The following is a 22,475-nucleotide window of genomic DNA, read 5'->3' on the forward strand; positions in this document are numbered from 1 at the left end:
CGGTGGATTTTTGGATTGTAGCCGTTTATGGTGGGATCCATGATCTGGACGATAGATCAAGTACACTAATGCCACGTGTCCAATCCAAGTGTGCAAGTGCACGGATCTTCACACTCTGACAGAGTATCAATGTCTTCATTTTTCTTTCTTTCTTACTCGCACATGAAAATAGGGGATTGGCAGGCGCTGTGGGGCCCACCTTGATGTACTTGTTTTATATCCACGCCATCCATCGATTTTTTCCTGATCATTTTAGGGTTTGTGCCCAAAATGAAACATATCTAAAGCTCAAGTAGGCCACACCATAGGAAATGGTGGGGATAGTGACACCCACCATTGAAACATTCCTAGCGCCCACTGTGATGTTTATTAGCCATCCGTCCGTCCGTAAAATCACACAGACCTGGATGAAGAGTAAAAAACAAATATCAGCTTGATACAGACCTTGATGAAGAGTAAAAAACAAATATCATCAGCTTGATCTAAAACTTTTGTGGCCCCGAGAAGTTTTAATGGTAGGCATATAATTATCACAATTTCCTATGGTGTGATCGACTCGGGTATTGGGTTTGTTTAATTTTTGTGCTCATGCACTAAAATGAACTGGCAAAATAGACAGGCAATATGGATAAAATATGTGTCATGGTGGCCCCACAACACTTGTCACTATTACCTAATTAAAAAAATGATGGTGACTCTTCATCCATACACATGCCATAGTTGTACCGCAATCCAGATTGCTGAATCAAATGGGAATTGGGCATGGCCTTAAAATTCACATTGATAATATTAAACTAACAATCTAATTTAAAACTTCCAATTTGGACTACTTATTGTTTTACTTTTAATCACCCATTTAATAACTATGGTTGGATCGTTAGAAATTGCTAGATTAATGTGTTTCTAGATATATGTTCCATTCACAATGGGACCTATAATTTGAATGATCAAGATAACTCTGTATTAGTGCAGAGAGCGGAGGTTTGTCCCTTTCATTTTTTGTACTTAAATTTAAAAAGAGTTACTCAAATTTCAATTAGCAAAATAAAATCTACAATTATCATATATGAATAGATAAATTAACAATAGCTTTGATAGCAACTTAAAAAATTAGTTGATGTCATTTTAATTAATGATAATTATGTATTATAGATTAATATTTTGCTAAAGTAATTTAAAAAATAATAATTCTTACGAGCTCTAATATTTTATTAATAAAAAAATAATATGAACTGATTTTTCAAGTGGCTACCAACTGATCTCTAAAGAAGTAGACATAACTTATTAATATTATAAAAATCTAAGAAAGAATGTTTAAAGATAGTCATGATAGATCCAATTATAAATCCTATTGTCATAAATGTCATGATTTTAGTGAAATGTGCAATGCAGGTAGAGAGAGAGAGAAAAAGACCTTTTTAAAGGGAAGAGAGAAACAAAAAGACAGAATAAGTATACTTGAATGTTACAAAGTGATCATGATAAAATGGGTAGAGCTGAAAATTTCAAATTCCATAAATATCCTCAATTTATATACAAAATCTTATTTAATATTCCGTAGAATCTAAAAAACAGTTGGTTTCTTAAAGCTAATTATGTGGGCAAAAATGTCTATTTGCCCCTAGTGTCAAACGTTGTATGATGGCTCTTGTGCATGTGTTGCATATGAGGTTGGGTTGTTTAGGACTTCAAACTAAGACCAACCCAACCTAAGATTGGGCCTTGGCTCCAGATCAGCCAAACCCTACCTAACCTCAAATTCGGGTTGGGCTAATCGGGGTCGGGTCGAGCCCGACTCGAATTGCAACCCTGGCGGGCGGTGGCATTTTAGTAAAAATTCCTGCAAAAGGAGACGGAATTACACAATCGTGCTTTTTTCCCACCCGATCTTACTCTCTCTCTCTCTCTCTCTCTCTCTCTTCCAACATCCTTTGAAAAATCCAGCACCAGGTAAGCAGATATTGGCATAATAAATGGAGCGGAATTCGAACGAAGATCTGCTCTGTCGCAGCGCGAATCGATCGCATCAGCAGCACCATCAGGACTTATCGAGGAATCTCGGAATTCCCGAGGGCTTTCCAGGGATGAAAGGTGGCGTTTGGGGCTTGGGACCGGACCTGGATGAGCTGCTGGGGCTGGAGATGGGAGTAGAACAGGAAAACGAGAATCGGATTTCGAAAGAGGAGGAGAAGCGAAGGAACGGTGGCGGGATTTTCAGCGCAGATGGAGTAGACGTTTCCTGTGCTGATTTGAGTTTCGGTTCCGGCAACAACTGCACGGTTCGTTCTTTCTTCTCTTTTAGAATAACCTTATGTGTGTGGGGCCCACCTTGATGTACGGCCCAAGGTTTAAAATCGGTGTTATCGGGCACCGCTCCATCAGCCAATCATCTCTCTGTATCGGGTTGTTTTGGCCGATACTGCTGTATCGTTCATCGACGATTCTTGGCGATACGTACCGGTTTGGAACAATACTTTGATTCTTGTGTAGCGTCCACATCCACTCCGTGGATCATTTGGGTTGCCTCATGTTCTCCTTAAATTTCCAAAATCAGCAGATCTAAAACTTAGGTGGGCCACACCATGTAAAATCGTGTTTAAAACCTCTAAAATCGCGTTCTGTGGCCTACCTGAGTTTTGGAATGGGATGATTTTTGATTTTTCCATTCATGGTTGTGGGCCAGATCTTATGAATGGATTGGATGACATGTTAAGCAAATGATGGGCCTCACATAAAATCTGTAATGTTTTAACAGTACAGAGGCTTCTCCATCCCAACTGTTCCCCATGGGGTGGCCCACCTGATTTTTTTAATTATTTATTATTATTATTATTTTTTATATCAACATGGTCTTTGAAAGACGGGGTGTGGATGGAGTAAAGGTGGGCCCTACATGAGTAGTTGTACTATTCTAATAGTTCGCCGACTTCCATTTGTTTTGTTTTGTTTTCTTTCTTTCCATCTAAGCTCCCAATAACTTTATAACTTTATAGAATATGATTATTGTACAACCATGCCTATGGTCCTGCTTAATTTTGCTTTTCCATGCCGTCCATCTAATTTTTCAGCTCATTTTAAGAACTTAGTACAAAATAGAACCATATAAAAAAGCTTAAGTGGACCACATCACATGAAACAGTGGGGATAATAACGTCCACCATTGAAATCTTTCTAGGGCCTACCGTGATGTTTATTTGTTATCGGCCTATTTACAAGTTTACAAAGATACAGATGAAGGGAAAATACAAATATAGCTTCATCCAAAACTTAATTTTGTGGACCAACTTCCTAGACCCGTAAAGTTTTCAATAATATAAGTTCAATTCACACTTTCCCAGGAGTGTAGTCCACTTGAGTTTTGCATATTTTTGAATTTTGGGACATGCTCTGAGATGATTAAAAAAATGAATGGACGACGTGGTTTGATACATTATCCATGGTGGGCCTCGTATAGTTTATTAGCTATGTCGATCTTACTATCATGTAGGGCCGACATCCACGAAAAGATTTTTTGGCCTATGTTATTTCATTTTTATTACAAATAAAAATTTTCTTTGTTTTTTCATACTGTCGAATAATATTTTATTTTTGTTTATATATGATTATATAACATTTTATACTTAATTTCTTTCAAAGTTGACTATTAAAGGAAAATGATTAATTTTTTAATTCAGTTGTTCACGACGTGAAATAACACTTCTACTTTTAACTTAATAAAGATGAGTGAAATTTTCATTTTGAATGAGATATACATTACTTGGGTATGTGGGCTCCTACATGGTTACATGATCTGGATTGTCCAATAGTGGGCATCCATGTCATTTGCTCTATATCATTTGAATGGTGCATTAAAATCATCAAAATTTCAAGGGTAATATTTTTATATTTACATAGGAGTAAAATGATAATTTATTTCGTCTCTATAGAGTAAAAGGTAAAAGCATTATTTTATATGGTCAATAGTTGAAGTTAATGGTCAATGTCTCTTTAAAAGTCAACTTTAATGTAAATTAAACAAGGTGTTTTATAACTTTTTATGAAAAAAAAAGATAGAATTATTTAGTAATAATGAAAAGGGAAACAATTATTTGACATATAACCAAAAAAAAAAAAAAAAAAAAGAAGAAGAAGAGCTATTTGTCCCAGACTTATCCAAAAATGTGTGATCTAAGACTTGGGCGGGCCATACCACATAAAATCATGCTTATAACCTCTATAATCACATGGCGTGGCTCACATGAGTTTTGGAATGATATATTTTTGGGTTTTTATTTTTCATATGACCATTGCAAATTAAGGAAAGCATTTGATGGTTCACATTCAACCCAATAAAATCTATAGTCAGGATAATTTTCTGAGCATTATCATTGGATGACGGGAGATCAAAATAGAGCCCACAGGATGGACAGTCAAAATCATCCAACCATACAATAGTTTTTGTAAGGCGCACATGCAAAGGAAGAAAAAAAGAAAATTTATATATATATATATATATATATATATATATATATATATATATATATATATATATATATATATATATATAAAAATCTCTCAGCCGTCTTCCCTAACGGCAACGGCACCACGAATTAATAATTTGATCCACATTATGTTAGACATGATTTAAATTAAAAAAAAAGGCTTATACAATACTCAAGTGGGCCATGCCATATGGGCATTGCTAACCAAAGTTTTGGATGACGTTGATATTTGTGTTTATGAAGGGAAGTCACCTGATGAAAGGATTGGATGGCATATAAACATCACGGTCGGCCATGAAGGTTTCAATGGCGGCCTTTCCTGTCCACACAGTTTCTTGTGGTGTGGCTCATTTGAGTTTTGCATCTGCTAGTGAGTTGGGCCAGCGTGAGTCTGGAACCTGGTCTGGTCCCTAGATAGAGCGGGGTCTGGGCTTGGACAAGTCTCTCCTCGCCCTGGCTTGCAGAGCTGCAATTCTAGGCCCTAAGTCTCAGGTGGTTTTCAGACATCCAAAGCATGTAGTTCTTTATCATGTGGAATGACCAACCATACGTTAGGTCTATGTGGAGCCCACCCACCATGTGTTGGATCTATGTGGAGCCCATGTACGTCCTTTATAAGGAATGATCAACATATGTTTGATCTCCGTGGGCCCACCCGTGATTTGTATTTGGAATCAAAGCCATGCATCTAGTGAAAACCCTCATATTCACTGTACGGCCCAAGAATTATCCTGATCCAAAACTCAGGTGGGACACACCAATGAAGCAATGCACAAACACACCAAAAAACTATATATTCATAAGGTGTGGCCCACCTGAGTTTTTGGTATATCTCTTCATCCAGGTGGGGCTTACCTGGTCAATGGTTTGGATGGCATACACACAATACAGTGACCCCACATTCCATCTGGAAGTGGCTGTCACCTTCCCCAATCTCCCCCATTTTTCCCCTTGGTGTGGTCCACCTTTGTTACTGTTTGGGCTGGGATTTTAGAATCTAGGATTAACATACGCGGCACATCTAATGGACGGATTTGATGGCACTCATACATCCCGGGTGGTCACCCACAGCTCCTACATGTGGTAATTTTCACCACACATTCAAACCGATGTCATCATTCCTCACTTATAATTTTCCCATAGTTGGCAGAAACTGTTTTTTAACAAAGGGGTTTTTGTGTACCTTCACCACATTAGTGAAATGTGTTAGCCTTCGACCGTCTTCACCAGCATAATCGGCCAATGTTTTCATTGATCAGGGCCATCCATTAGAGTGGCCACCTCTTGGATAGGCCATTGGCCAAAGCTCAGATTGATTCGGTGATCTGAACCATGCAAAAAAGTATACATCAGTTCGACGGTCAATGAATTTCAGCCATGAAGGTTGAAAAAAAAAAAGAGGCTAATGTTGTATTGACCATCCCATTAACCAGACATTCTAAGCTACTAAGAAGCACCTGATTCAATCTGGATTTTGATCAATGCCTTATCCAAGATGCGGTCGTTCTAACTGACGGTTTGGATCAACTTTCATAATCACCAATAGAGTCCGTTGAAGATTAACATCACCAAGGTGGCAAAGATTTCCAAACCCAATTGCATGTGTTTATTAATGGCGATGTATTTTAAGATATTTTACTATGAAGACAGGATACGGTAAGCAGCATTACAGCTTGTGGTCCCCCACGAATGTGGACACAGAATCCAACAGCCAGGCATTCAAGCATTTCTCCGACCATTGATTCCCAATCATCAATATGTGGTATGTCCATGTATCTCACATTTCAGTAGTTTTCCGCATTCAAGCAAGAGAAAATCATAACTGAGAATGTATGGACAGTACACTCTTTTTCTCTTAGTGTTTACAAGTGGGGTCCACAATATCAAGCGGTCCAGATCGCTTATCTGTTTCGATGGATCATGGCCCAAACATATCCTCGAATGAGATTTGATTTCAAATTGCGACCCATTGAACTGTTAAAAAAAGGCCCAAGATCTTCTGCAATGGGAGAATCAGCGGTCTGGATCAATTAACCATGGGCCCCACTAATCCAATCTGAAAACTCTTTAGTAATTTGGATTGTTATTTCTGCCTATTTGAACTGAAATTAGGGTTCTATACTCGTAGTGTAGATTAACTTGTAATATAGATACATCGGAAACGCTCACCTGCGAACCAGTTCGTACGTACTACGTACGAACTTTTTTGAGAACCCATCCTACGTGATGTAGATCCAAAATCTGAACCGTTCATGTGAAGCAGAACCTCGTGAAACCCCCCGGGCCCAAGTTTTACTTTGATCGAAAAATTTGATGGCCATGAAAAATGAAAACATTTTCCTCCCTTGATTTGCATTTCTCTTTTCTATGGCCCAACAGAATTTTAGATCAGGGTGAAAATTTGTCACATGAGGTTTCATGGAATTCCGCATCACATGGACCGTTCAGATTAGACACCCATGACACGTGTGCAAAGGTGCGCACGTGCGTAGGTGCGCAGGGGAGCATGACTCATATATATATACACGGAAACAAGTTAACTGAAATTAGGGTTCTCCAGTTTGATCAAATGCATTACCTATGTATAGCCCACCTAATGTTTACTGTAACAGATGCTGCTGTTTCTTTCTCATCTAAAATGAAATTTCTCTCTTAGTTTCCATTTAAAATGAGATATCTCTTTCATTTTGTTCAAGAAGTTGTGAAGAATGCCATTGTTGGAAGTTGGTAGTCTGCTTTTGAAAGCAGTTTTTAAACTGATGGCACGTTTGGCTGCAACTAATACATGAAACTTCATGATACTTTGTACTCCTTTTTTTTTTTCTTTTTTTTTTTGAGAATTACTAATTTTTATTAAGAAAGCCAAAAATGCCAAAGAGAAAACAAAGATCAGCTAGAAAAAACTAGAACAATCAGAACCCAAAAAAACTCAGGAATCCAACACCTTGATATACATAAAAGCGCTCCTTACAACTTCAAAAAGAAAATCACTGCGACTCCGGAAGCAGCGATTATTCCTCTCTCCCCAAAGGTTCCAAAGACTGGCAAGCAGGCCTAGCTGCCATCTCGACCTGCCTTTTTCCCAGGCCCTCCCCTTGATAGAGCTCGCATTACCCATGGGACCTTGAAAAAGCCTAGAAAGCCATCCCACATACTCTAGCGAATGGGCAGTAGGTGAAGAGATGATCCACTGATTCCATGTCTTTCAAAGAAAGGAGGCAGGAGGCAAATATTTGGGTGCACCAATAGAGTGATTAATCATGAAATTTCATGATATTTCTTGCAACCAAATGCACCTCAAAAGAAAATGCCAACATCGTATTGATGGATGACTGCTATCATCTTGCATCTCTTGCTCTTTTTCATGTCATTAATTCTATATGGAAAATCCTCTGTTTTGTCATTTAGATTCAAATATAAGCTCGTGTTCGAATGCACCAATGAATTAAATTGTGATAATCTGTTCAGTAAAGTGGAAATGACCCAATTGAGATTACACTATTTAGTGTTCATATTGAGGGGCTATAGTTCTAATTGCAATCACAATGCTTTCACGTTGGACTTGAACGGAACGGAACTGCAATAAGTGATTGCAATCCAGTCATTTTCATTAATGCAATTCATTTGATCAGTGCATCCAAACGCATCATAAGGTGCGCCATGTAAAATTGAAATTGGTGCTTCTCAACATCAATACATATCATAGCTCCTTTCACCTATTTGGTCAGTGTTTGATTCTTTGGAGAGTATGGTTTTGTAGGCCCTGCATCCGCATGTAGCGGTTTAACAGTTGCATACACTGGTTCAGCTGGAAGTCCGATTTCGCCTCATAAGCTTAAAAGTGGAGATAATCAAGGACAAGGAGGAACGAGCGGTTCTTCCAGGGAGCAGTCGGATGATGATGATGAAGCTGGGCCATGTGAGCAAAGCAAGGATGGCATCGATTTGAGGAGCATGAGAAGGTACGTACACACTAGCATTTCTTTTGGTTGTTTCAACAGTCGGTACAGGTGTGTTTGGTTGCACCAAATATAATGAAATTTTGATATATGGTGCAACCAAACGCATCCTAAGTAAAAATTCCAGTTGTTGATGATTCATATACAAGTCTTCCATCACACTTGTAACTGTTTCCCCATGAATTATCTTCATTTGGGTTACTAGCATTAATCTTCTATCGTTCGCAACTGTTTTTTGTTTGTGATGATCGTAGAAAGGTGTCCAATCGGGAGTCTGCTAGACGATCAAGAAGAAGAAAGCAAGCGCATTTGGCTGATCTTGAATCACAGGTATCAAGTATATTCGAAGTGGTGGGTGATTTTCTACTGGATCAATGGACACGAGGCCCTCTTGATCCTAGCCATTTGTTGTGGAGATCCTGGGTCATCACTACATTGGCTTGTTGATAAAGTTTCTAATATGTTTTCATTTTGTGTTATTATTAGAATTCATGTTATTTATTCTCAAAACTACTTCTGAACCATTAAAAATCGAGGTTAAGGAGGGGATTGATGTGGCATTTTACCTTGGGAGAGTTGGTAATCAGACCAAGAGTATTGTGGATTGGATATCTATAGAAGGGAAGTAGAAATCTCATTACAAATAAAACAAGAAACAATAGAAAAAATATGAAAAAATCAAAAGAAAACACAGAAAACCACCTGCTGTTAGGAATATAGAAATATACTCAAGTTGATGAATATCTGAAGGATTGAATTTCTATTGTATTTTGTTGTACGTATATAAAGACTTTAAATAGATTTTGAATAGAACAGAACTTTAACTGTTATCCTACTTAGTTGCCTATACAACGTATGCATTCAAAATTGAAAAGTTGTTAGATATACTCCTAAACAAGTGGAGTTTGTTGAGGTGCTTTGAACTCTTGAAATAGAGGAGTCTTCTGCGGATGAATTGGTCTCATTGACTTGTTCTTCTACAAGGAAGAACACTCTCCCATTGTGATTCTCAGTCTCACAACACTCTTTTCTTCATTTGGGTGAGTGAAATGAAAGAAGATCGGCACCGTTGATCACCACCCAAATGAATAGTGTTGTGATTTTCATTCTTCTTCCTATTTTCCATGATCTAACAAACAAACCGATTCTCAAAGAAATTACTTTGGACAGCCGGCTTTGAAACATGTAAAATGTTATCTCACAGCCTTTTTTAGTATTTATTGTGTAATTTGACATTCATTTAGATGAATTCACTCTAATCAGAAACATGAAAATCTAACAAAATGCTAATTGCATTTTATCGAAAATCAATAGCCGAGTCTAAGTATGGTAGAGGGAATTGGAGATTTATTTATGATGGAAGAACAGAACATTGCCTATTGTGTTGAATGCTAATGCAGCTTTTGATGTATGTAAATTGCAGTATATTTGAATGTGGCAATGCACATATATTCAGTGTATGTGATGCACTATATCCTTTGAGATAATGGTGTATCTTTTGTAATATCATATGTACAGACATACATCGAAGACTGTATACTCTAACAGCTAGAAGAAGTTCAAGGAGATTTTTGCCAAGGTTTAAAGTATTATCTGAAACAGGAACATATCACCGGATATGGATTGGTTTCATCCATCAGTATCGGCCTGATACAGCCCTGTTTCGGTAGTGACTGATACGGTACACCAAAACCAATTCTCATTTCCTTTTCCATAATTCAATAACTTCAATCTATTTGCTTAGGTCGATCAACTGAGAGGAGAAAATGCTTCTCTATACAAGCAGCTGACGGATGCTAGTCAACAATTCAATGAAGCCGCTACGGATAATCGGGTGCTGAAATCAGATGTGGAAGCTTTGAGAATGAAGGTACACCTTTGTCTATTACATACATGCATTTGAGCCTGCGCTGAGGCTTTACTAGTGAGAGTAGGCTTGCGAGAGCCGGACCATTTATCAGGTGGGCCATGTCTTTCATGTGGCTGCTGTCTAGACAAATATGGACAATTGGCCTTCTTTTTCCAACTGTCCAATTCTCAATGGACACGTCACGCACCTGATGGCCAGAATGGCCTGATTTGGGGGAGCAACAGATATACAGTGGGGCCTACCTGATGAATGGCCTAGAGAACATGGCCTTATTTGGGGGCGCAACAGATATACAGTGGGGCCTACCTGATGAATGGCCTAGAGAACATGGCCTGATTTGGGGGCACAACAGATATACAGTGGGGACTACCTGATGAATGGCCTAGAGAACATGGCCTGGTTTGCCGGCGCAACAGATATACAGTGGGGCCTACCTGATGAATGGCCTAGAGAACAGAATGTCCATTTTCTGTTTTACTTATGGTTGAGATTCAGTTTGGGAACTGCTACTTGTGATCTCGGTGGAGTTGGACTGCAATTCGACAACAGATGCTATAAACAGAAGCTGAATCTGTGTAAAAAACCAATCTCTAAATGAACTCGAATTGTGGATTTCAGGTGAAAATGGCAGAGGACATGGTTGCCAGAGGCTCTCTGACTTGCAGCTTGAATCACCTGCTTCAAAACCATTCCCCACCATCCCCATCACTCAATGCCCGCCGTTTAGGAGTCCCAGACATAGGTGTCTCTGTCTGCGGACAGATCCCGACTGTCGTATTAGAAAATGGCGACACCCCCAATGGGAATATCAGGACCAGAGTGAATAACATCACGCAGTTGCAAAGGATCGCAAGCTTGGAACATTTGCAGAACAGGATTTCCGGCGAGGCACTGAGCTGTGGGTCCGAGATTTGGCCGTGGGATGCACAAGTAACTCCGGTATCCAAGCAGATCTGAGGCCTACAACGCTACCTACAGTATGTGGGTCCGACACAGGTACGACATTGATGCAGTGTATACACTGAAAATTGAAGTGTAGGGGGCTGCATGGCTATGAAATGGTTAGTAGAGATTTCATGTTATCCTCTTCCCTGTGTTTGAATTTTATGTTAAAACAATGTTGCTTGCTTTGTGCCCTTTTCATTTCTGATAATTAGAAAAGACAGTAAATTAATGGTTTGATCTCTTATTTTGTTGATTTTTGTTAGTTTTAGAACTTTGGACGGCTGGTAAGTAAATGGGCCGGGTGGGGCCAAACCTAGTTGTGCTGGGCCAGCTAATAGTAGTATAGAGATGATGTTTACATTTACATATACGTACATATACAGATACATCATCAATATTTAGAGAGAGAGAGAGAGAGAGAGAGAGAGAGAGAGTTGTTTTTACAAGCATGGAAATTAGACGGCTAAGAATTAAAAACTGCAATGGTCCCATCAGCTGAAACTAGGATGGATATTGAAGGGTTAGAAACCTTCACATCTGGAAGATTTTTGGAGCATCTCTCATCCACACAGGGCCCCATCATATCAATGGTCTGGATAACTGAACCATGGACCCCACATGCTGAATCATGTACCAAGAAAAGATCCTATTTTTCTATAGTTTAATCCCAATTTCAATCCCCCCTCGTCAAAGGAGAAGTGATTGTATTTAGAGCATAAACTGAGTAGTCATGCACTGACTGTAGTGAGGTTTGGGGCCCACGCTTTCTAGAGGTTGAAATCTACTGTGTGGGGCCCCACAAATCACTTGGGATGAGTAAACATACACAAATCCTACTCAAAACAATACATGAAAGAGAATTTAATCTCTAAGGGCGCGTTTGGTTGCACCACTTGTCATGAAATTTCATGGTTAAAAAGTTCTTGACTTTGGTGCAATCAAACGCACCCTAAAACATTTTTTTACATGCAAAGTCACGAAATGTATACACAAGCAATCAAAGATCTTCATTTCCTTATTTATGTTTTTCACCCATCATCAATTCAAATTCATCAAAATCCACCTTCCCATCAAAATTCAAATCCGCCATCTCAACCATCCGTTCAAATTCTCCCATATCCAACCCTTTAGCCAGCCCAAGACACTCCAACACTCTCTTCACCTCCACAGCTTCTATAAAACCATTACCATCCTCGTCAAACACCATGAAGGCCTGCCGCAGGAGCTCTACACGCTGCTGCGGCCCATCCTCCTCCTCCGCTCCACCCACAATCTCCTCGGCCCGCAGGAGCTCATCTTCCGGCCCACCGACAAGCTCGAACCCATATCCATCCTCATCGCCACCGATCAAACCAAGCTTCTCCACCACACAACGTGCCGTCTCCTTCCTTATTCTCCCCTCGGCATCCATACCAAAAACTGCAGTCAGCGCCCTAGCGGCCAGATCGTCGAGATGGGCCAAACCATGCGAACCGGTCGAACCATCATCAGCATTGAGCTGAGCCAATCTATTACGTGGGGCCACTAATGGTTGGAGGAGATCGCCGATGAATCGGTAAAAATTGCCAATCATGTCGATCATATTCACAAAATGTCGATGGCTGCCACCGAAGAACTTAAAACTGTAATTTTCTTTTGTAATTGAACCAGTTCAGATACAGTTCCTTGCACCTGATGACTCTGTTTCCATGTTGTGGGTGCATTTCTCTTATATAGAGGGAGAGCTAATAAAATACCATTTCCACTGAAGGAAGCCATGCGTGCTATTTCCTGGCTGATGAATGCATATAATAGATTCATAGCACATGCATGTACACAACGACTGTACCCGTGTGACACACATGTATTTCAATCCAAAACGTTCAAACGTTCAAATAGTGGGCCCCAAAAGACCAAACAAATCCTAACCGATTTCTGGGTTGTCACCAAGCATTTGAAGTTCAGAAAGAAAATGTCCAATTTTGATAGTTAGAACCGTCCGATCAATAAGATCTGTGATGCTATGCCCATCCAATGTAGGGCCCATGTTTTTATTGGGATGGATTGAGGTAGATGTATGCCACGTGTACTGTGGGTGTATGAATGTTTATGATGTTCCGTACTCCGTCAGAGCTTCAAGCAATAGTAATAGACAATGTATGTGTACTTGGCTCGTGAGATCCATGAAGGGGAATCGGGAGACAATAAAAGGCTGTCCACCGCGTATTAAGATTCGATGTAGCCATGCACCTTCCTTGAAGCATGAGTGGGACCCACCTAATCCAATCAGATTCCTCCACGTGTCAACACTGGGTTGGCATTTTTTTCTTTAAAAAAATAGAGTTATTTTGAAACTGACTAAAATGACATTTAGATTTTAGCAGAGCTTTGTTAAATTATATGAGTTGCATTTGGACAATGAACTCTCCAATCAAATGATCAGGACCGTCCATCCAATCGAACCGGATCTTCCTTAGCAACATGGAAAAAATAATCTGAATCCGTTTGAAATCAAACGACCATCATAGAAAATAGGTCCAATCGTCAATTTAAACCATTCATTTGGCCAAATGATCCTAACAATACATTTTCATGGCCAGAAAATGAACCGGTAAAATTTAAAAAAAAAAAAAACTGGGCTTGACTCAGCTGAGTTGACTCGACTAGATGGTATTTCATCAGAGGCTCCAAAAGGGTCGATCTAATCACAACTCGGTCAATACTCAGCCCTTTGATTGGACACAATCAAGTAGACAATTTCAATCTTATCATGTGTGTGTAACATCCAACCCATCCAAAACATAGGCACCATCACAAGGATCAGCCTCATTTACCCATCAGGTGGGCCACGCTTATATTTTTATTATACTGATAGTATCCATTGTTTTCAATTGGGTGGATCACCTGAAGAGCAGATTAGGATGATTTTTTATTTTTTGTAAGCTATCCTCATGGTGGGCCATCCTATCAGAGGTGTTGGATGTTGCATGCAATCTGCTCAACTCGTGGTCTCGAGTGGAATCGTGACTCGCCTGAGAGAGAGAGTGAAAGGGTACTACTGAATCTGAGTCGACTCGGATGAATTGGACAACGTAGAGTTTTTATTTTAACAACCCATTTGATTGCAACCAATCAGACGGTTAGGATTACTCAACCAGTGTGATTTTAGAGATTTGCCCACAAGTAAGGTGTTCTGGTTGGCAGTACGAGTGCCACGTGTAAGAAGGATGAATCACCACCGTTTTCGAAATGGAGGTAAACTAACACGGGAGTATTCGCCCAAAAACTTTGCTAAATCCACGCGCGTGTACGAGTCAGCTAATGCACAGACCACCACACATGCCAGCGTGACTCACGGAGGTAAAATCCAAGCTATTCAACAGAAGAGGTCCAATATTTTGATTCCCTATCCCAAGAATCAGGTCGGTCCATTAATCATGTGGGCCACAACTAACTGAAGAATTGTACGGTTGTGAAAGAATGGCTAAAGTTTTCTAATCCATGCATTTATTTCTAACATCATGACATACTAACTTAGTGGACCACCTTTATATAGGTAATTAGACGATGAGATCCTTATGATGGATAATGGCTTGGATATTCCACCCGTATGCCACGCTGGCATGTGTGCGTGTGCATTCGGTGACTGGTACAGCTTAGCAAATCTCTTGTTTGAAAATAATGGGAAGTGAGATTCTCCCTTCTAATGGAAATTTCGTCCGAACACTTTTCTTATTTAAATAAATAAATAAAAATTTCTGGAGATTTGCATAGATGTTGGACGACTATAATATATCTTTATTTTAGTAGGTATGCAGGTTGGAACCGTGTGCATGCGACGCAAGTGCTAATATTTAAAATACCTGAATTTGCTGCGACAACGGAGCCCGTGTAATAAAAGGAAGCGGACTGCGTACTGAGTAAACTCACTGAGGTCCACCAGGATTTATGTATTTTATCCACTACGTCCATCCATTTTCTTAGATAGTTTTAGGGCCAGAGCCAAAAAACAGAGGAATATCAATGTTCAAATGAACCACACCACAGGAAACAGTTGAATTTAATGTTTGCCGTTGAAAATTTCTTGTGGGCTACAGAAGTTTTGGATCAAGCTTATATTTATTTTTTCCCTTCATTCATGTCTGCATGATCTTATCAACAGGTTGGATGATAAATAAACATCACTTTCGGGCCTAGAATTGTTTCAACGGTGGAAATCATTATCCCCACTGTTTTCAGTGATACGATCCTCTTGATTTTTAGATATACTTCAATTTTAGGTTCAACCCCTTAAATTAGATGGAAAAACGGATGGAAGGTGTGGATAGACCACGTACATTTAGGGTGGGCTCAACTGAGTTTATTCAGTACGATAAGAGCGTACTGAGTAAACGCAATCCGATTTCGTAATAAAAAGCTTTGTAAGGCCACCGTGGCGTATTTATGGCATCCACACTGTACGGAGTGCGTTGGGTGGTGACCCCAACACCAATAGCCAGTGAGCTTACTCTCGGGCTTAAGCCTTCAAATTATATGTTAAAACGGATGTCGGAAGTGGATGGAATATATAAATAACGGTGGCCCCACAGAGTTTACTCGATTGAGTTACTCAGTATACGATCCGCTTCCAGTGAGGAAATCGGATTGCGTTCTGAGTTACTCAGGTACGCTATTATCATATTGAGTAAACTTTGTTGAGCCCAATGTGAATGGATGTCATCCATCCATGCCGGCCATCCATTTTTCAACCGCATTTTAATGGTTGAGATCAAAATTGAATAATTTCTAATACTCAAGTAGACCATAGCACAGGAAACATTGGGAATCTTTCTAGGGTCCACAGTGACGTTTATTTGTCATCCAACTTATTCATAAGATCATACGGATACCGATGAAGGAAAAACACAAATATCGTATTGATCCAAAATTTGTGGACCCCAAGATATTTTCAACGGTCGACATTCAATTCACACTATTTCGTGTAGTGTGGCCTACTTGAGCTTTGGATATACTTCATTCTTGGGCTTAAGCCTTAAAATTATATGCTAAAATGGATGTAAGGAGTGGATGGAATATATAAATCACGGTGGACCCCATGGAGAGTATGCTTAGCGTATTGAGTTACTCACTACGCAATCCGCTTCCTTGTATGTGACCCAGGCCTTATCGTGAGGCCCACTTTGATGTATTTATTATGTATTCAAGTTCGTTCATATGTTTTCCTAGATTATCGTAGGGCATGATCCTAAAAATGAAGAAGATCCAAATATCAAGTGGGCCATAATTTTGGAAACAATAGTGATTGAATGCCCTACTATTAAAAACTTCTTATTGCGTAGGTTAATGAATCCATGGTGTTCATTTGACATCCAATCCCTCGTAACATCACATAAGCTTAGATGAGGAAAAAAAAACAAATATAAGCTTGATCCAAAACTTTTATGACCCATTAATAGTCAATCACTACTGTTTTCCATATCACAGTGCACTTACTAATTAGATATATTTCATTTTTGGGATCATGCACTAAAATAATCTAATACAGGGGATAGACGGCATGATACTGCATGCATAAATACATTAAGGCATGGGCTTACCATGATGTAAGTGTTTTACGGGCACGAACCGAAAAATGAAGCAAATTAAAAGCTGAAGCAGACCACAGTACTGCATGAATTTGTAGAGATAATGACATCCTTTGTAGAAACTTATGTTTATTTTTCATCCAACCTCTTCATAAGGCTGCACTGACGTGGATAAAAGGAAAAACATAAATATTAGATTTATCCAAATCTTTTAAGGCCCCTGAGGAGTTTTCAATGGTGGGCATTCAACCACCACTGCTTTCTATGGTATGGCCCACACTTGAACTTTTTATTTGCTTATTTTTGGGCTCATGGTCTAAAATAAGCTTGCATAATATATACATGCACGGCATGAATAACATAAATATATCACAGTGGCCCCACAACACCCAACACTACCTAGCTGGTTGTGATAGGGTCACTACCCAAAGTGCTTTTATCATTTTGTGGCAGATAATGTTAGAACATGAACCAAAATATAAGACGGGATACAAAAGCTCAGGTGAGATAAGAAATGGAGGGGGTGTGAGAACGTTCCTTGAGGCCTTTTTGTGTGTGACCCGGAAGGTTTCATTGGTAGTAGGGCTGAAAGTCCGACAGGTTGGGTCGGGTTGGTACTCAACACTAGCTCAACTCAAGGTTACCATGCCTCAATCCTAACCCTACCTAACCCAACCTCAGGTTAGGAATTCTCAACCCAAGCCCAATCCAAGTGGGCTCCGTCGGATTAGTTGGGTGGATACATGCTAATATTTTCATTATTACATTAGTTTATTATATTTCAATACACGTCTTATTTTTTATATTTATGATTTTATTAATTATATATGCAGTTATTTATCGTAAAAAACTTCATTTTTTCTAAACAAACAATCTAAAATATAGGACAAATACTCCTTTAAAAGTCGTGTTGTGTAGCACCCAATCTATTTGGGAGACAGAAATCTGGCATATCGTGTTAGCTCGAGTCATCGGAAATGATGTAGACCAATGAGACATGATAGTATTGGAATTTCCTATGCCCTTAACACAAACAATCCACACGCAATTATAATTTATAAGTAACTTATATATTGATTGGGTTCGAGTTGGGTCTGGCAACCCAGGACCTCAACCTGAGCCCGACCCAAGTTAGGTTGATGTTTGTATAGCCCAAGTTTGAGACCGGACTCGATACATCTTGCCCAAGCTCAACCCATTGTCGGGTCGATCAGGTTGAACCCACCCAGCTTTCAACCCTAATTGGTAGGCATTTCCTTCCCTAGTTTTCCATGTGGTTTGAATTTTGGATCGGACTTGTTTTGGTGCATGCGTTTGAGAATGAGCTAACTCACATGATGGACGGAGTGGATTTCATACACAATGACACGGTGACCAGACATGCTTCTTAAAATAAAGTTGCTCCATGTTTAAAAAGTGAAATAGGCACACAAGCGACGCTGTGTTTTTTTTTTTTGTGAACTTTCACGTTCACCTGTGTAGCACATCTGAGTCATGAAAATTGTGGCCTACACTATAAAGACATCTGGTGTGGACTAAAAAAGAAAAAAGAAAAAAGACGGTCCACTCACCAGGTGGTTGATACTCTAGGAATCAATGGATTTCTAAGTGTACTGATGCAATTGCCACCTACTGAGTGGAATGGCCAGGTTCTTACCACATGTGATCCTAGCGGTGTGGCCGGCCCACCTCTTTCAAAGATCAGATATTCCTACAAGTGGCATGCTGATGGGAAAGAAAGCATTGTATTTTATTAGTTCTAGATCTAGTAGTCAGGTAGATGTCTAACGAAATACCCTCTTCTATGATTCAAAAACTGGGATCTAAAATCAAATAAAAAACAAAGGATTACTTACTTTAAAACTATTACTTGCATTATTTTAGCAAAGCAAATAAAAAACAAAGGATTACTTAGTTTAAAACTATTACTTGCATTATTTTAGCAAACACATGGGGATGGCTTATCTTAGTTGTCACTTGGAAGAGATGCCAAGTATTTTGAGCTGGCCGCATGTGTGCATGTGTTAGAGAGAGTGTGTGAGTGAGCACAAGTGCATGAGAGAGATCTTACGTGTGCATGCACTTGCGAAGGGTTAAAGTATCATCCCAAAATCAATACATATTCACCTATCAGGACAGGCTTCATCTATAGGCGATATGGTTGTATTGGCCCATATATACTGGCCCAAAAAGAAAATGCAAACTGGTTTCATTGGTTGTTGTATGTTGATATTCAATCCTAGTGAATGAACGGAACCCCACAAGGTGATGAACCACATAAAATGTAAAATTTTCTTCTTTTCTCCTTCTCCCTATGTATCGTTTGTGTGTGGGGGGACATCGCGATGAATCTACATCTAGATACTAGTTCTTTTGTTACATTTGTTAGAATAGGCTTATTCTATGACAATTATTTGTGTGGGCCCACCATAGGGTGTGTGTAGGGAAAAGGTGCTATGAGGTTGATCTCATGGGAACCTTACCATGACGTCGAGCTCTGTAGGCTGCAACGTGATGTGTGAGGGACATTCATCTCACCAATTAGACGCACCCTTCCATGGTGGGCAACGAACCTAAAAATAGGCTAATGACTTAGGTGGGCCACGCCATAGACAACAGTTGAGAGTGGATATCAACCCTTTGAAATCTTTATGAGTGTTTATAGGGCGCCCCACTGAGATGTGGTTTAGAAATACATCCATTGTGCGTATCCCACTTGGATGAGGGGTCGCACCAAGTTTCATCCGTATCCAAAACTCAAGCAGGCCCCAACAAGTGGCTTTTATATATTTTAGACATGATTTCACACTTTTAAAATTGTGTGGCTAATTGAGTTCTGGGTACAACTAATTTTTGGGATATCATATAACCTAAAGGAGACCCAATGAATTTTTGGTGTGGATGTCTAATATACACATCATGGTGGGGCCCACACAACTCTGCACCAAAGAAGATAATGGAAAACCACCTAATGCACACAAACCTAATGTTTGGTTTTTTAAGCCATATCATCGTCTTGGGGCAACTCACCAAATGCACAAAAGTAAGCCATCTCTTCCAATTCCATAATTTCTATTATACAAGATGAAAAGCTACATTAAATTCTAGAGAATTCTCTTTAATGGACACTGTACAATTAGTCCTAATAGTAGTCTTTTGTAATCTCCTAACCTTTAATTAATCTTGGTGTTGACTTTTTAACTGTATCTAAGTCTTACTAACTAAAATTAACTCTAACTATCATTATAACTTCATAACTAACAACAAACAAGTAAACCAACCATAAGACAAAGAATAATATGATCACCCCCCGAACACTAAAACAAGATGAAAATACCCAACTTAACATGATTTGTCTCACACTTCTCGTAGTCATTATTCCTTCCTCATCATCGTCCATGGCCTCCGCCTCTTCGCTTGGGGATCTTTCTCAATTCAACATTGATAGGGCACTTTTTGTTTTTAAATTTTGTGGGTTGTTCGCTAAAATTGAGCCTGCTCTAGTCCTCTCACTGCTTTTTCTAAATGAAAGTAGGAAAGTTATTCCCATGTTTCTAATTATTGATTGGTTTTGTAAGTTAGAAGAAGCCATGCACCTAAAATGATTGTGAATCGCCAACTCTGCACCTCTTATATGGCACATACAAATGATCCCATCCTTACTTTCAATGGGAACATTAAAATAAGTGAAATTCATTGGGCCAAGAGTACCTCCACAGATAAAGGCTTATACAAACAGTATGTATATGTATGTATATAGAATTAATTTATTTGTTTTTATATGATTTTGTACCGTATAATTACTTTATTTGTAGGATCATTTCTCCTGACAGGTAATGAGAAGAATTTCCGAAAGGATTATATAACCATACCTAAATGTCACGCTAAAATGATATGGCAAAATGGATGGATAGAGTGGATATAGAAGACATGCATCAAGGTGGCCCCACAAGGCCACACCTAATCCCCACTCCTGAGCCTGTTTGGGTGCAACACTAAAATTACTTTATTTTAATTCATGCATATTGGGGTTGAGCCCAAACTTTCTTTTTGGAGAAAAAAAGTCCCCCAAACCAGCACAACTGCTAATGAAAATAGCTGAACACAATCTTTTCAAAAAAGTTATAGAGGCATCCTTTATTCACCTCCTTCGAGGAACAGGAACACATTTTGAAAGATTTAGACAATTCACATATCATCTGATGGCTCAAAAGCATATACCCGAAAAGTATCTTAGTTATGCGCATACTCACTGTTAACAGCTTATAGAAGTGGACAACTAATATGTTTCATGTCAACTAAAAATCAGTTATATTGATTTTTTGGCAAGGCTCAAAATTACCTTGGGCTCTGAAAATTAATTCATCTCATTTTAATTAATAGTAATTATATGTTTTCAGATCTTATTTTATAATATATAATAAGTTTAAATTAATCTACAAGTGCTCAAGTGATGCCTGTAAAGATATTTGTATGGCATCTAACTTACAAGTAGGGTCAACCTCTTTTGAAAGTTAGAGACTCGAGATTTAGTTGATCTAACCATCATGTGGGTCACCACGTGAATTCAAAGGTCTTCAATGGTTATACATTATTTTCTATGGCTGGATCCACCATGTTGTGTGTAGGTCAACCTACTGATGTGGGGTCCACCGTGCTTGTACATGTCATCCAACGCATTCAACAGGCGTGGAGCACCAGGACCATCTCAGCCCATCTTTCAAGTCAGGCTCATGGCTAAGGGCCTCAGTTCAGGACCATCTCAGCCCATGATCTCAGCAACCCTGGCCAAGCCCACCATTCAACGACTCAGCCTACCCACAGGGCCTACTTATCTGGTCTACAGGCACATGCAAGACAAATCCAGCCCATTTAATTTTTGGGCCATAAGCTGAGGCCCAATCCAGCTCACGGACCCGTTGGCCAGCCCAAACCTTGATTTAGATGGGCCATTCCATCCCTTTTACCACCCCAGTTTTCACTAGATTTTCTGGCCCTACATCCACCCCCCCTTAAAACATGCAACTCTAAGAACAGCAGGTGGGTCTTTCCTGATACACGGCTCAAATGTCCTACAATGCATTGTAATGCAAAGTGGCGATGGATAGAGCTGTACATTAATAGAGTTATCTCGATTAATTTGCTCCACTTGGTTCGAAAAAGCTTAACTTGCGTGAAATTGAGTTCAAGCCAAGCCAAGTTGAGCTGATTTTTTAAGCTTGAAAAAATTTTAAGCCGAGTCCGAACTAAAGTGAACTTGACTTGTTTAGAGCTTGACTCGGTTCAAATCAATTTGACTTGGATTAGGCTCACTTTTGTGTGTGTGTGTGTGTGTATATATATATATATATAAATTATAAATTATATATTATTTATATTATAATATATAATATACATTATATATTAAAGAATAAAACTTAAACCCAAACTCAACTTGTAGACTGGTACTTATTGAAATGTATTTTTATTGACCAATCAGAATTGCCTCCCAGGACCTATAATTGTCTCAAAAGGTCCAATATACATACATTATTGGACCTTTTGAGTAACAGTCAAGAAAATCTTATGAGAATTGAACATTTTTGCATAGAAGATGTAAAACAAATATTGGACATTCTACGGAAGTATTTCACAATTGATTTACCTAAGAGGCTTG

At 39.1% G+C, this 22,475-nt stretch overlaps 2 protein-coding genes across 3 annotated transcripts; one reads left to right on the plus strand and one right to left on the minus strand.

The window, feature by feature from the left end:
- The first annotated feature begins 1,886 nt into the window (after positions 1-1,886).
- LOC131256615 (bZIP transcription factor RISBZ4) lies at positions 1,887-11,499 on the plus strand. Of its 2 annotated transcripts, none has more exons than XM_058257545.1 (6): positions 1,887-2,279; positions 6,132-6,243; positions 8,290-8,443; positions 8,695-8,770; positions 10,185-10,310; positions 10,929-11,499. In XM_058257545.1, exons 1-6 carry the CDS (start codon positions 1,974-1,976, stop codon positions 11,265-11,267), a joined length of 1,113 nt encoding a protein of 370 aa, XP_058113528.1. In that variant the 5' UTR covers positions 1,887-1,973; the 3' UTR covers positions 11,268-11,499. The 2 variants fall into 2 exon arrangements, with proteins under 2 accessions (XP_058113528.1, XP_058113527.1); XM_058257544.1 differs by having other exon boundaries at positions 1,888-2,279; positions 8,242-8,443.
- A 651-nt stretch (positions 11,500-12,150) lies between these two features.
- On the minus strand, positions 12,151-12,911 carry LOC131256098 (uncharacterized). Its single transcript, XM_058257147.1, has one exon. The coding sequence runs from the start codon at positions 12,835-12,837 to the stop codon at positions 12,271-12,273; it is 567 nt and encodes a 188-aa protein (XP_058113130.1). The 5' UTR covers positions 12,838-12,911; the 3' UTR covers positions 12,151-12,270.
- Positions 12,912-22,475: the final 9,564 nt, after the last annotated feature.

Source organism: Magnolia sinica, chromosome 9 (assembly GCF_029962835.1).
Source record: "Magnolia sinica isolate HGM2019 chromosome 9, MsV1, whole genome shotgun sequence".
Taxonomy (NCBI): domain Eukaryota; kingdom Viridiplantae; phylum Streptophyta; class Magnoliopsida; order Magnoliales; family Magnoliaceae; genus Magnolia; species Magnolia sinica.